The following is a 15,272-nucleotide window of genomic DNA, read 5'->3' as shown; positions in this document are numbered from 1 at the left end:
TCCAGAAAATGCACGAATATGACATAAAGTGTGCATAAAACATGTAGATAACATCAATAATGTGGCATGGAACATAAGAAATTATCGATACGTCGAAGACGTATCAGTGATCCACTTAAGGGAAAACTTGCTGCTGTTCTACAAACCTCTGCTCTTGGAGGCCCAACACTGTCTACAGGAAAAGAAGCGTGAGTAGACATCATGGTTCCCAACGAACACGTGCTGTACCGTCACAAGCAACGTTTTTTCTGGCGCCGTTGCCGGGGAGATCAAGACACGCTGCAAGGGGAGTCTCCCACTTCCAATCTCTTTACTTTGTTTTTGTCTTGCTTTACTTTACTTTATTTTATTTATTGCTTTGTTTGCTTTATATCAAAATACAAAAAAAATAGTTACTTGTTTTACTTTATTTACTATCTTGTTTGCGTTCTCCATATTAAAAACACAAAAAATTAGTTACTTGCATTTACTTTATCTAGTTTGCTTTATTTACTATTGCTAAAATGGGTACTCCTGAAAATACTAAGTTGTGTGACTTCACTAGCACAAATAATAATGATTTCTTATGCACACCTATTGCTCCACCTGCTACTACAGCAGAATTCTTTGAAATTAAACCTGCTTTACTGAATCTTGTTATGAGAGAGCAATTTTCTGGTGTTAGTTCTGATGATGCTGCTGCCCATCTTAATAATTTTGTTGAACTATGTGAAATGCAAAAATATAAGGATGTAGATGGTGAAATTATAAAATTAAAATTGTTTCCTTTCTCATTAAGAGGAAGAGCTAAATATTGGTTGCTATCTCTGCCTAAGAATAGTATTGATTCATGGACTAAATGTAAGGATGCTTTCATTGGTAGATATTATCCTCCTGCTAAAATTATATCTTTGAGAAGTAGCATAATGAATTTTAAGCAATTGGATAATGAGCATGTTGCTCAAGCATGGGAAAGAATGAAATCTTTGGTCAAAAATTGCCCTACCCATGGACTGACTACTTGGATGATCATCCAAACCTTTTATGAAGGATTAAATTTTTCTTCGCGGAACTTATTGGATTCAGCTGCTGGAGGTACTTTTATGTCCATCACTCTAGGCGCCGCAACAAAGCTTCTTGATGATATGATGATTAATTACTCTGAATGGCACACGGAAAGAGCTCCACAAGGTAAGAAGGTAAATTCTGTCGAAGAAACCTCCTCCTTGAGTGATAAGATTGATGCTATTATGTCTATGCTTGTGAATGGTAGATCTAATGTTGATCCTAATAATGTTCCGTTAGCTTCATTGGTTGCCCAACAAGAATATGTTGATGTGAACTAGGGGTGGGGCCGCGCCCCCCTAGGGTGTGGCCGCCTCGTCGCCCATCTTCGTCTTCTCCTCGGACTTCTGGAAGGCTCCGTGGAAAATAAGACCGTGTGCTTTTGTTTCGTCCAATTCCGAGAATATTTCCTGTGTAGGATTTCTGAAACCAAAAACAGCAGAAAAACAGGAACTGGCGCTTCGGCATCTTGTTAATAGGTTAGTGCCGGAAAATGCATCAAAATGATATAAAGTGTATATAAAACATGTGAGTATTGTCATAAAACTAGCATGGAACATAAGAAATTATAGATACGTTTGAGATGTATCACTTAACATGTCTATTATCACCAAATGGACGACAAGATTGAAGCATATAATCTTCTCGAGATGCTCATCTTGAGCGTGTGCTTCTCAACCTTAATTATGGTCACACTTGATGCCCTCCTCACATGAGCTATATGAACTCCTCCTTTTGGTGTAAGCCCATGAAAAGATACCTAACCCCACATAGCAACACAAGGCACACATATTTATGGTTAGTTCACAAAACATAATCGACAATGCTTACCATACCGCGAGATCACTTGATCACACGTGGCACATTCTTTATGCTTTGTTTGTTGACCAACTTAAATACACATCTTGCTATTTGACTTGGTAAACCTTGTATCTTCTCATGCTCTATCACAATCTCTTTAGGCACATAAATAGTTCTTGACTTAATTATATTGTATGATCTAAGTCTTGGTCAGCCATAGCTCAACTCTTGGAAACATATCTCTTGGACTTAGAGACATGTCTCTTGGAAACAAACTCTGGAGATCCCGATCCTCCATGGCTTAACTCGTACGCTAGAGCATGGCATCATTTGAGTTCCACACAAGGAATCCATCTCCTTTAACTTCTTAATGATCATATTGAATTCACCTCTTTGAATCAATGATCTTGATTCCAATACTCAATATGCATGTTTATCTTCATGGCATCCACTTTTGATTTCAACACATGTTCTTCAAGCATTACTTATGGAAGATTCTTTCGTATATAAATCAATAAAAACAATAGTCCATAGGGATTGTCATTAATTACCAAAATCACACATGGGACTCCATGCACTTTCACTATTGTTGTAGCGTAGTAGAGAACATGGTGTGGACATGCATTGTAGACCATGATGACCCACATCTGGCTTTGAAAAGAAGGACAATGGCCAACGGTTTATAGTTTCACCATTTTATTATAGCTTTCTTGATGGCAATGCTTCCCATTGGTTTCACTACTTAATCACCTTGAACATTGCCCCACTTGAAAGAATACCCCCTTCGATAAGTACCTCATAATGTGACGGCGTATCTGGTCAGCGATGTCCATGATGTTTTTTCCGCATGCGTACCGGACTTAATTTACCACCTGCAAATGTTCTCCTACCATGCATGCACATCATCCACCTGGCTATCTTTGAGAGACATGACCTATGTTGCCCCAAATGTAGAGTGGTGCGACAAAACATATGACATGTGTGTTGTTAGGACCAACATGTGGGAGGGGGTCATGGCCCTCAACCCATGTAGCTTCGTCCATGTCCTATTGTCCCTTTCTCTTCTTTACCTCCATATATGCTTGTGAGATAATAACTCTTTCTTACCGTTTGCTCTAGTAATAAGCATGATTTTCGTAGGCTAGGAAAGATCATAATAATTTGGTTTTCTACTAACTCTTTATTACCGTTTGCTCTAGTAATAAGCATGTTTATTTGGACTTAGCTCCCAGCCCATCAGAAAATCCTATCTCTAACTACCAAACAGTAATTTTATCTATAATAATAGTGATGGCTATAACAATATGCTTGTTCTTTTGCTGTAGATCAACTTCCTCCGCATTCAGGAAGAAGTAACTTTGGCCTACACTTGCAGATCCCACTAACCTCACCAAAATTTCACATGGTCTTTGTCTTGACATTGCTTTGCCAATTGTCCCTCCTAGCCACAACTCTCACAACTTGAAGGCACCTCCCAACCAACTACCTTGAGCCTAGGCTACCCACATCGGTAGCACTTGCCTTTCGAACCTCTTCTAGACTCCAGAACTCATGCAATGGATCCTTTCGCTTCCAAGTGATCACAGTGCCACCAGAATAGTTGTTGCGCTGCCCGCTAGGCTACCATCGACCGAAGCGACCATTTTGTGTAGGCAACCATCTCCCTGATATCTTACCCAAACTCTCTTCCTTATAGTAACTAGCGCGTGATTAGCCCCACGGCCAAACATCAAACCTAAACCTTGTTTGGAACCCATCTTCTCACTCACTAAATGAGCACTGCAGCTGGTGAAACCTTAGAGTTTTAAGCACCGCCTCCCCCTACTGCCATCAAAGGAGGAGAAAAAAACTGCCTAACGGTTTCATTATACACTGCAGCCCCTTCACGAGACCAAGTGTGCTCAACTGTCCAAGCTGAGAACCATATGACCAGGTGGTAGGTTCTTTTAATTGTCCATTCAAATTTCAATCTGTTAACCACTGCAAAGGAAACGACTTTTCTTTTCTATAATCACCAAATCAAAATGAGATTCCTTATATTGACCAAAGGAAACGAGTATAACGTGGCAACAACAACCACATCCACATCTCCCATAAAATAGGAAATCACAAACGGGCTTCCAGGACAGAGCCCAGCAACGACCACCAGTATTCCTTTGGGCTCAAGAAAGAAAAGGAAAACGGCGACGCGACCCAGTAGGAGTAGGAGCCCCCACCCTGGACGCCATTGACGCCTCCGAACCAGAGGAGGCGAGGAACACATGCTCTTCTCCTCTCCTCTCCTCGCTCAAGCCTAGCTGCAGTTGTTGCCAAGAGCACGGAGGCGGAAGCGCACCAGCGGCAGCCGCCATTCCCGCCGAGCCCCCGCCGCGTTCTCGCCCCTGGGGGATCGCGGGATTGGGAGGCCATGGATACCTCTACTAGGGCGGCCAAGATCCCCTCCCTCCACCAGCAGACGGAGATCAACTGGGACAAGTAAGCGCCGCTGCCTCTTCCCTCCCGCTATATCTCCGCAATTTCCCCCCTGCCCGTGTTCCCGAGCATCTAGTTCCGATTCCGCGCCTCGCCCTGGGCTCTATCCGGAATCGACATTAGAAATTGCGATTTAGGAAGGAAACTAGCCGCCGCCGTTCTCGTCCCCCACTGGACTGCGATTAAGGAAGCTGTGGTTCATCAGCACTGATTTTCGCTACCTATCGGATCGACATATTGTTCTCAAATTGCTGTCTATATATATGTTGCAGCCTCGACATGACCAAGTTCTACGTGGTGGGGGCCGGCATGTTCAGCTGCGTGACCGTTGCGCTGTACCCGGTCTCCGTGGTCAAGACCCGGATGCAGGTCGCCTCCGGGGAGGCCATGAGGAGCAACGCGCTGGCCACCTTCAAGAACATCCTCAAGGCCGATGGGGTGCCGGGCCTCTACCGGGGGTTCGGGACGGTCATCACCGGGGCCATCCCGGCCAGGATCATCTTCCTCAGCGCGCTCGAGAAGACAAAGGCCACCTCGCTCAGGCTCGTCAAGCCGCTCGAGCTGTCCGAGTCGACGGAGGCTGCCCTCGCTAACGGCCTTGGTGGTTTGACGGCGTCTCTCTGCTCGCAGGCGGTGTTCGTGCCAATCGATGTGGTACATACGCTTACTATTAGCCATTTCCAGTTTCCAGCGGTGCTGCAAACAGCTGTGTTATTCCATTTCCAGTTTCCAGTGATGCTGCAAACTGCTGTGTTATAGTCTTGCCTGATTTGGAAAACTCATTTATCATGTGCTCTTGTGTTGGCCTCTATCAGGTTAGCCAGAAATTGATGGTTCAGGGATATTCTGGCCATGTCAATTATACAGGTGGACTAGATGTTGTTGAAAAGATTATGAAGGCTGATGGACCTAGGGGATTGTACAGGGGATTTGGCCTGTCTGTTATGACGTATGCACCGTCTAGCGCTGTGTGGTGGGCCAGCTACGGATTCAGCCAGCGTGTAATTTGGAGGTTAGTGATGGTCTAACTGGCTTACCGCTGTTTATCTCTCTCTCTGTCTTTGCGTGTTATCCTGTTTAAATTCACAGGTTGGTTAAGTTGAACAAGGAAGAAAATACTAACTCTACATTTGTGTATAGTGGCCATTTCGATCTGGATAATCATACAACATTTTGAAAACTGCTCCTTTTGATGTGACATACTCTTTCAAGAATCCCAAACTACAGCTTTATTTACATTGATCTATTTTGGGAAAACATTGATGTTGCTTTGGTCTGTTTCATTAAAACTGTTAGTTTAATGCGGCAACCAATTCACATTTTCTCTGTATTTCTAAGTAGAAATAATAGCCATGATAGTTGATTTCTGATAAAATGTGTAGCTTAAGTGATTAGGTTACATAAATACTTCTCATGCACTGGGCACTCGGAAAACGTTATGAACAACCTGAAGCAATTCAATGAAGATGATAGACACACTAATCCATAATGTGGCCTGGACAACTTGATGGAGATGATATGCAGTAGTGTGCTCTCAGTGATTTTAAGAGCCAGCACTTAAGTGTAGTTCTGGGGAGTTCTTTCTTAATTCGTGGTGGTAAATAAGAAGGTCCAGATCTGAAATGTTTTAGCAGTTTATCTTGTTAGCATAACTATCCGAGAATTCAATACTATGTTCTTCTACTTGTCTAAGCAGTGCGCTTGGCCGTTTGAATGACAAAGAAGATACTCCTAGCCAGTTGAAAATAGTCGGTGTTCAAGCTACAGGGGGGATGATTGCTGGTGCAGTGACCTCTTGTGTTTCAACCCCCCTTGATACTATCAAAACCAGGCTACAGGTGACGTTTCAACCCCCTCTGGTGGCATTGTTGTTTATTTGCATAATTGGATCCGAATAAAGTTTTTTCTGCTCAGGATTGCCCTTTAACTAGTGCTTATAGGTTTTATGTTGATTCCATTAAGATTTTGATAACCTGACTCCATTATCAATACAGCTGTTATTTATTGGTAGCAGCATGGAGATGTATTGGTGTATGAAAATATATTGATGTCCATCTTTAAGATGTTCATATTGGTACAATATCTAATAACATGGTACGGAGGAGCTAGACTAAAGGAATGCAGTCTTTATTAGTCAATATATAGCTCTATTCTCAATAATGGTCATTGGAAAGGCAAGCTGCTATGGTACTTGGATCACTTTCTGTTATTATGTGGCTGAAAGGGAAAATTTTCTTCTGAAAGCTTTTTTTTTTTTTTTTTGACAATTGCTCTGTTTATAGCATAAATGCAGAAATTTTTAAGTGGCTTAAGAGTTCAAGGATATGGCATGATGACTTCACAGATTGCTGAACATTACACTTTTGCTGTTTTGCATGCTGTATCTGTATTGACAATGAAACCGTTAAACTTTAAGTTTTTCACAACCATACTTGTTGACTGTAGTGTTCAACCTCGTCTTCCCTGTATTCATAAATTAAATGCCCATTTTTTCCTAGTGATGTGTTAAAAATGCTCCGTGCAGCAGATGCTGTCTTTTTTATCAACATGCCATTTGGTTTTTTTATACTGTATATTTTTTTCTTAACTATGATGTGCATCCTTTGAGTTGAGCTCTTACATTCAATTAGCTTTATTTATTTTTCTATTTTGTCATCTAGGTTAATCAAAACAAGCCAAAAGCCGGTGAAGTAGTTAGAAGATTGATTGCTGAAGAAGGATGGAAAGGTTTCTACAGAGGGTTAGGTCCAAGGTTTTTCAGCTCATCTGCCTGGGGTACATCAATGATAGTATGCTACGAATACTTGAGTATGGCCATCTCTCCTTTCCAAGTCTGATGTATACTGTTTTTAACTCGCCACATCTAATGCTATTTGCAAGCATACATAGTTGCATACAAATAAACACTACACTGTTGCGATTAATTGCATCATGAAGATTTGTGTCATTGTAGTCACTTGCTATCGATTTGATCATCTCTCTTATATGTTATACCAAAATTCCCTGTGCAATATAAACCACTTGAATACATCTGAAACTGTGGAGCTTCCATGTCCTTTTGCCCCCTGTACTATAAGGCTGTTCGCTTACATGAAAGGTAGATCGTTGAAGTTTTAGAACATCACATTATGAATGATTGGATGCATCCTGCACTCTCGGTGTATGGCAGGAGTATTGGCATATACAAGTGGCAAATGCAATTAGGTGAAGCTGGTCTATTTCTTGGTACAATGAGTCCATGACTAGTGTATTCATTTTCACAAAACAAAGATGAATGAAAACCATTTGTTTTATAAATTTCAATGGTTTGACATTCAAGTAAAAAAAGGAAAATTCATAAAAGAATGCTTGTTTAGGTTCATATATGTCCAAACATGTACAAACGTGTTAAAAAAAAGTACAAACTCCAGTGCCGTAGTTGTTTAGAGGGTTTTTTCATTCCTCAATTTTCTGACCTGATCTAAAACTATTCCATTTTTCTCCATTGCTAACTGTAGATACCTCCTGTTTTTTTCCCAGAGCGCGTGTGCGCTAAAGCTGAAGAGGCCTGAAATCCTTATGTGGTTTCTTCAATGCTGGAAGTTTTTGGTAGCTGAAATGCAACAATGGTATAAGAGTCTTAAAAAAAAACAATGGTATAAGAGGATATCAGTGACACCCATCTGAAGGCTCTGTTTCTCGCTGACTTGATAGCTAGACAGTGGTTCTTACAAACTTCGGTGCCCTGGAGGGTATTTTGAAAATTTTGAGGCTCGTATTATCTGCCTCTAGTGACAGATATGGATTAGGCAGAATATTTTACATGGACATATAAACTGAGAGATCAGGTGTATTCAATTTCCATTCTTTAAACTCGAAGTCTGGTTTGGGACCAGTTGTAATGAATGACACGGAGCAAGCTTCGCATTTGCTCGTTACTCTTCTGTTTTGTTTTGTGCCGAATTTCTGTGTTCCCTTCTGCAGCTCTTTGATCATTCACAATGAACACAAAGTGGTTCTACAAATATTGTGGTGAAATCACAATTCATTCATCAGAGCAAAGCTCGCTGAAGATTTAACACATTCTGCAAAATATTTGATGATCACAACTCCCCGTTACTGTATAGTACATAACTCTAGCAATTAGTTCCGTAAATGAAATATAGTTTTATTTTTTTGAGTGGATTATACTTTTGCATCCAGCAAATTCCAGCTCGGCTCGGGCAGTCCCGGTACATTGTAACTGGTGGGCTGCGACAGCCTTGCAAACCCAAGTAAAACATGGGTAGTAGTAAGTCATAAAACCCTAATAAATACTCCGTATTACTCTACGGCGGCTCGCAGAATTTCCAGATTCGCGATCGACTCGTCATGGCGTCATTCGCCGGCGTAACCATCGTCGCCGATGGTGAGCTGTGCTCATGTTCCGAGTGGACCGTCGCCGACTACGCCGGCACAGAATGCAGCGGCGGGTACCATCTGCTCGTGGTCCAAGGCTACACGGCTATTAAAAGAGAGAGATGCACCGGCCGGAAGATCAGCTCTCGTCCGTTCACGGTAGGAGGCCACCAATGGTGCGTGGAGTACTACCCGAACGGCGAGAACGCCACCTGCGACGACTTCATCTCTCTCTACGTCTGCCTCGTCGGGGGCGGCGCCAACAAGCAAGCCCGTGGAGGCGCAGTTCGGCTTCAGCTTCGTCGACGAGGCCGAGAGGCAGAAACCTGTGTACCTATATGGAACCGAACCGTGCAGCTTCTACGGCAAGAACCCTAGATGGGGCCACGAGAGGTTCATGGGAAGAGACGCCCTCGAACGATCGCCCAATCTGAGGCGCGATTGCGTCACCATCCGCTGCGACATCATGGTGATCTGCAACGACTACGACGGCAGCGCCGACGCGGCCCTCCTACCGGACGACATGGGCCAGCAATTTCACCGCCTCCTTCAGACCCAGGTGGGTGCCGACGTGAGGTTCGAGGTCTGCGGCGAGACGTTCGTCGCCCACAGGTGCGTGCTCGCCGCCCGGTCCAACGTCTTCATGGCGCAGCTCTTCGGCCCCATGAAGGAGGCCTCCGCCACGACGAGCGGCATACAGATCAAAGACATGGAGCCACGAGTGTTCAGGGCCCTGCTCGGATTCATCTACACGGACTGCCTGCCTAAGATGGAGATCGACGGCATGGAGGAGGAAGAAGCGGAGGATGTAATGTGGGTGCAACACCTGCTCGTGGCCGCCGACAGATACGATCTCCAGCGCCTCAAGTTCCTGTGTGAAAAGCACTTGTCCGAGCCGTAAGCATCAGCTCCGTGGCGTCTACCCTCGCTCTAGCTGCGCGACACCATTGCCGCGTGCTCAAGGACTCGTGCTTCCAGTTTCTCCAAGTCCAGTCCCCCTCGTGCTTGGATAAGGTAATGGCGTCTGCTGGCTGGGAGCATATCATTACAACATATCCCTCTGTTTTGAACGAGCTCATCGCCAAGCTTATATCCTCGAATCGCAAGTAACACAGTAGCATGTAAATCTTTGAGTTGTTATGAAGAAGAACAACTGTGCATATGTATTTGCAAAGTCCAATGATGTGGTTGTGCCTTACCCAAAAGGACCACTTACATCCTGCTGTATTTTGAAGAACGTTTGAGATGATTGCTTTCAATTTAGGAGAGAAAAACTGGGGCGTCCCTTGATTTTGTACTGACAGATAATAGTTGTATTGCAGACTGACGTGTTTGGCCCTCCCCGTTCAAATGTTCCACAGTAGATTTCACAAAACTACTAGTACAATTATTGAGAGAACTAAACGTTTTGATTTTGGCTACAAATATTTGACATATTTAAGCGTGAAGCAGACCTACAAAAAAAGCTGGCAGTTTTAGCTTAGAATTTGTGGTTTTCTGAAGTTTACTCTATCTCTAGCGTTGCTTCCACCGTGTGAGATTGTGAGAACAGTTTTGACCTTCTCCATAGATGTTCACTTTGTTGCGAGAGCACTGAATTATACTCCTGTACGCACCACAACAACCCGGCTGCTGTCAGATCGGGATGCCCGAATACGTCCGTGTAGTTGGAATCACATTTTTCGCTGTAAAAATTCAGAGGAATACGTGAGAATTGTACAGGAAGCATGGGGGATTTGACAATTTGCCACACCGGAAATACTTTTGTACACCCACGCATGGGTGTGGGTGTTTCATTCACCGTTCATTTATTCCTCGAGATTCGTGCCCACCATAGTATATGAAAAGATTCCTTTCTCTCTCCTCTTTTTATCCGAATCTCAAAGCACAATGGACGGTGACGAAAACACCCACACCCATGCGTGGGTGTACAAAATCCACTCTGGCAGATAATGAATTTGCAAAGAAAAGTGTGATGCACAGAATTTGTTTCCAAGCGTCAAAGCCCCCCAATTCCAAACCTCCACACTCCAGTCCGCTCAACGCAACGCCAGTTCAGTCTGTAGCTGGCGTGGCCGCTCCACGGGAGAACCAAAACCGGCGGGGCAAATCGGCAGAGAGGCGGCCGGGGCAGAGATGGACGCGGCGGTGCAGGAGGCGAAGCTGCTGCGGCAGGTGAACGCGCTCATCGTGGCGCACCTCCGCGACCAGAACCTCACGCAGGCCGCCCTCGCCGTGGCCGCCGCCACCATGACCCCGCTCTCCGCCGCCGCCTCCCTCCCCAACCACCTCCTCCGCCTCGTCGCCAAGGTGCTCCCCTCTCTACCCCCGCCTCCCTTAGGGTTTACGCAGCCTGGACCTAAACCCTTCGCCGCGCGCTGCTGGTTTGTTGGTTCTCAGGGCCTCGCGGTCGAGCAGGGGGAAGCGGCGAGGGGAGGTGGAGCTCCCGCCGCGTTTGACTCCGCTGGTGGCGGTGGTATGGGGCGCCCGCTCGCCACCAATGCCGTGGATTTCAGGTGAAACCCAGCTGTTCGTGGTTGTGGCGTTTGACAAGTTAACTGTGCGTGGATTTGATTGTGATTCGTGAGCTATGTGTAGTATGCAGAATGTTAAGGGCCCTTCCAAGAGCTTTTCCAAGCACGAGGCCAAGCACATCTCTGATCATAAGGTGTGCATAGTTCTACTTCTCCCCTGCTCAATGCACCATGCTCGACTTAATTTACGCCATGAACTAAATCTAAAATCAGCTGGGCAACCCTATTTTCTAAGCATAAATCTGGGTGCATTTACGGGATACAATTGCAACATTTGCAGGATTTGTGCCTGCTATGACACCTCACTCGTGCAGCTCCGTAATTTTTTTTTGGGTCCTGTTTATAGTGGTCTGATAGACCAGATGGCTAGGAATTGTCAATAGATTTCTTTTTTCACTGACTTACTCTTATATTGTGTAGAATGTTGCCCGATGTGCGAAATTTAGTCCCGATGGTAGATATTTTGCAACTGGAAGCGGAGATACATCGATCAAGTTCTTTGAGGTGAGCTTGAATTACCACCGCGTCTTCGAGTGGGTGAGGTGCTTTGTTAAGTTGCTCAGCATTGGAATCCACTTACAGGTTGCAAAAATCAAGCAGTCGATGCTAGGGGATTCCAAAGATGGTGGCCGGCCTGTGGTTCGTACATTTTATGATCACATGCAGGTGAGCATTTTACTCTTTAGGTCCTCACTGGCCAAGGCTCTTCTCATCCTGTTCTGTAATATAGCGTCCTGGTAAGACTCCTATTCATAGTTTGATTGCTGCTTACCCAACTTCTTCTAGCTAGACATACAAGGCACTGAACTCTGCAACTGGTAACTAGCGTATGTGCTCTATTCCATTACTTCTTGACCTTCTACCATGTCTTTAATCATTGCGATAGGGTATTGAACTTTGTAACCAGTAACTATTAACTTGCTCATTTGCTTCATTCCTCATAGTTTTGCTTTTTTTTTTTACCTTCAATTGCTTGAATTGCCACAATGCTTTGTAATATAACAAGTAAACATGTTTAATTTCCTATGGGCATGGCCACCTAGTGTTAAAGCACATGGTTGTGGTAGTCGAAGTCATGGGTCTAATCTCCAGTTATTCTTATAGTTAAAGAGTCGTAGTTCCTCTTATATATTCCAGTTACTTTTTTAACATGTTTGATTGCTTGCAGCCCATCAATGACCTGGATTTTCATCCTACTAGCCCAATACTGATATCTGCAGCAAAAGATAACACAATAAAGTATGCTTATCATTGCTTCCCATCCTCGTTGTTTGCTATGCAGTTCTAGGAGTTCATACATGCGTTAAGCATAATTGGTCAACTAGTTACATACAAGTACGTGATATTAACTAAGCCGTATGCCCTTTGAACTTGAATCTTGCCTGACAGGTTTTTTGACTTCTCAAAAACTGCTGCAAGGAAGGCGTTCAGAGTTATTCAGGTAGTAAAGTGCTTACTAACTGTATGCTGAATCTGCTCATATATTCTCTTTGTTGCGTCTAAATAGTTTTTCCCTCAATATTTGCTTGAGCAGGATACTCATAATGTTAGATCTGTATGTTTTCACCCTTGTGGGGATTACATTTTAGCAGGTATGGTTTTCCTTTCGCCAAATAAGGATTTTACCTGTAACATCTATTTGTTCTGTTGTACACTGATTATCCATTCTGATATTGGTTTGGTTTAGATTTCAGAATCAACTTATCCTTTGTCATGTATTTTATGAAGCAATTATTTATAATTCGTGCATGATGATACGCTGATGATGTTTTGAATCGCCATATGCTAAGTGATCACGGATTATTACTTGCTAATATATTGTAGGTATAATTATATAGCATGTCTTAACTTTTGTGACTGGGAATATTTAGCATCTAGACTCAATGATTTTGGGTTTTGTTCCAAAGTCAGACTGTCTGTTTCAATCATGTACATATTTGATATTTGAAAAATGCCCTCTAGTTTCATACCAGTGCAGGGTATAGCCATATTAACCTATTGAATATCCAATCCTTGGAAGCAGCTGACGCTGGTAGAAATATTTGCAGGGACTGATCACCCAGTTGCTCATCTCTATGATGTGAACACTTTCACATGCTACTTAGCGGCAAATCCACAGGATTGTACTGCTGCCATTAACCAGGCAATTTCTTACTTTTACTTCACAAGCTTTATCCTGCACCAGTTATTATCTTAATGAGAAGTACAAAGTTACTGTCCTACATCACACTTTTCTTCATTCTTTGTGATTTACAGGTGCGCTACTCGGATACTGGGAGCTTGTATGTGACTGCTTCAAAGGATGGTTCTCTGCGCATCTGGGATGGAGTATCTGCTGAATGTGTCCGTACAATAAGTGGAGCACATGGATCTGCAGAAGCTACTAGTGCAATTTTCACCAAAGACGAGAGGTTAGCAAGTGGCAGCATGTGTAAAAATTCTTTTGGAGAACAAAGAGATATGTGCAAAAATGTCTGTGCTAAGATAATACTCCCTCCGGTCGGATTTAATGGACGCTGAGGGAGGCCTGCCCATGCATATCATTAGTGTGTAGGTGCGTCGATTAATTACGTCCGGAGGTAGTACTTGACTATCTTTTAGTATGAGATGAGAAGTCTTAAAAATATAAATGTTTCAGCAATTTTTGACCGATTTTGGGCTAGTAATAGTGGGTCAGTCCCAAGTGGCCAATTCTCAGTTTTCGTACCTTTATCTCTTTTGTGGTGTACCGTGGTTACTGGGCAGGTATGGACATTATTGTGGTGTCACATGGCCACACTAGTGTGTCTGGAACTGGAATGCAAAGCTTTTTTCTGTTTGAGGCTTTGCATTTGGTGGTTAAAAATCTGCAACTTCGCATGCATGGATGTACCTGTGATTAGATTGAATATAGAAGCTGGTTTAGCGAACCCAATGTTGTGAACGTAGGCCAACTGAAGGACTTAGTTGCCCATTTTGAATTATATAGTAGTAATATTCCTGGGCTTGAGAAAAGTTTATCCATGTAGCATGGCCATTTGTTATGAAACCTGAAGGCTAAAATGTTTTTTCAGGTACATCCTATCATGCGGGAAGGATTCTTCTATAAATTTATGGGAAGTTGGAACCGGAAGACTTGTGAAGCAATATGCTGGTGCTGTTAACGGGCAATTCCGGTGCCAGGTTAGTTGCATGATTCCCTTTTCTTTCATTCTGATTTACACACAACACAATACACGCTCTTCTTGCGCCAATGGGAGCTAAGAGGTTTAGCTAGCAAGCTAATGTGGGCTAGCCCCAAATGAAATGGATTGCAGCTCGAGCTTGTAACTAATCGTACCACTAACTTTGTTACCTCAACAACTGGTTTTGTTTTCTTAGGCTGTCTTTAATGAAAGCGGGGAGTTTGTAATATCAACTGACGAACAAACCAGCGAGGTAAATTTCAATTCAGACTAGTACAATAGTAACAATACTAGTCTTTCAGAAGGGAGCTGTAAGTGTACCTGATTGTAATACTTCCTGGTCTTCAGGTTGTCGTCTGGGATGCACTTACTACTGAAAAGGTGGCAAGATTGCCCTCTGGCCACACTGGCGCCCCTAGGTGGCTGGAGCACTCTCCTGTAGAGCCAGCGTTTGTTACATGCGGAAACGACCGATCCGTCAGATTCTGGAAACAAACGGCGTAGATTCAAAGTAGTACTCAAATCAGAAGATTTGCTATAGCATAGGGGGGGGATAAAAGGGAAGATTTGCTCGTGTGCAGTCCCTCTGTAACCCTTTTTTTTTTGCGAATTGGTTCCTCTTGTAACTCTAGTAGTTGTACGTGTTCCTGAAGATTTTACATTGTAACAAACTTGGCAATAAAATATCGTGCACAGGTTGGCAAGAATGTTTCACACGTGTTGATCAGCATCTTTCTGGAGTAATTTTTTTCATCTCTTTGATTGATTGCTTGTGAATTACAGTATGGTGATATATGGCACAAGTGGGCCTAAATGTGGTGACCCATTGAAGCGTAGCCCATGTTGCGAGATTCGAGTGAACTGGCTCCAACTAAACTAA

At 43.4% G+C, this 15,272-nt stretch overlaps 2 protein-coding genes and 1 pseudogene across 2 annotated transcripts; all 3 read left to right on the top strand.

The window, feature by feature from the left end:
* The first annotated feature begins 4,020 nt into the window (after nucleotides 1–4,020).
* Nucleotides 4,021–8,240, top strand: LOC127292797 (uncharacterized). Its single transcript, XM_051322252.2, has 6 exons — nucleotides 4,021–4,320; nucleotides 4,590–4,971; nucleotides 5,133–5,329; nucleotides 6,014–6,155; nucleotides 6,978–7,125; nucleotides 7,837–8,240. Exons 1-6 carry the CDS (start codon nucleotides 4,253–4,255, stop codon nucleotides 7,866–7,868), a joined length of 969 nt encoding a protein of 322 aa, XP_051178212.1. The 5' UTR covers nucleotides 4,021–4,252; the 3' UTR covers nucleotides 7,869–8,240.
* A 427-nt stretch (nucleotides 8,241–8,667) lies between these two features.
* Nucleotides 8,668–10,227, top strand: LOC127292796 (BTB/POZ and MATH domain-containing protein 2-like; annotated as a pseudogene).
* A 484-nt stretch (nucleotides 10,228–10,711) lies between these two features.
* Nucleotides 10,712–15,099, top strand: LOC127292798 (cleavage stimulation factor subunit 50). The gene is made up of 13 exons (XM_051322253.2): nucleotides 10,712–11,004; nucleotides 11,095–11,210; nucleotides 11,293–11,362; nucleotides 11,649–11,732; nucleotides 11,811–11,894; nucleotides 12,397–12,467; nucleotides 12,618–12,669; nucleotides 12,763–12,820; nucleotides 13,277–13,371; nucleotides 13,485–13,639; nucleotides 14,282–14,390; nucleotides 14,589–14,645; nucleotides 14,741–15,099. Exons 1-13 carry the CDS (start codon nucleotides 10,831–10,833, stop codon nucleotides 14,894–14,896), a joined length of 1,281 nt encoding a protein of 426 aa, XP_051178213.1. The 5' UTR covers nucleotides 10,712–10,830; the 3' UTR covers nucleotides 14,897–15,099.
* The last annotated feature ends 173 nt before the right edge of the window (nucleotides 15,100–15,272 follow it).

This window comes from Lolium perenne, chromosome 4 (assembly GCF_019359855.2).
Source record: "Lolium perenne isolate Kyuss_39 chromosome 4, Kyuss_2.0, whole genome shotgun sequence".
Lineage (NCBI taxonomy): Eukaryota > Viridiplantae > Streptophyta > Magnoliopsida > Poales > Poaceae > Lolium > Lolium perenne.
The sequence above is the reverse complement of the archived record's forward strand: the minus strand, read 5'-3'. Positions and strand labels throughout refer to the sequence as shown.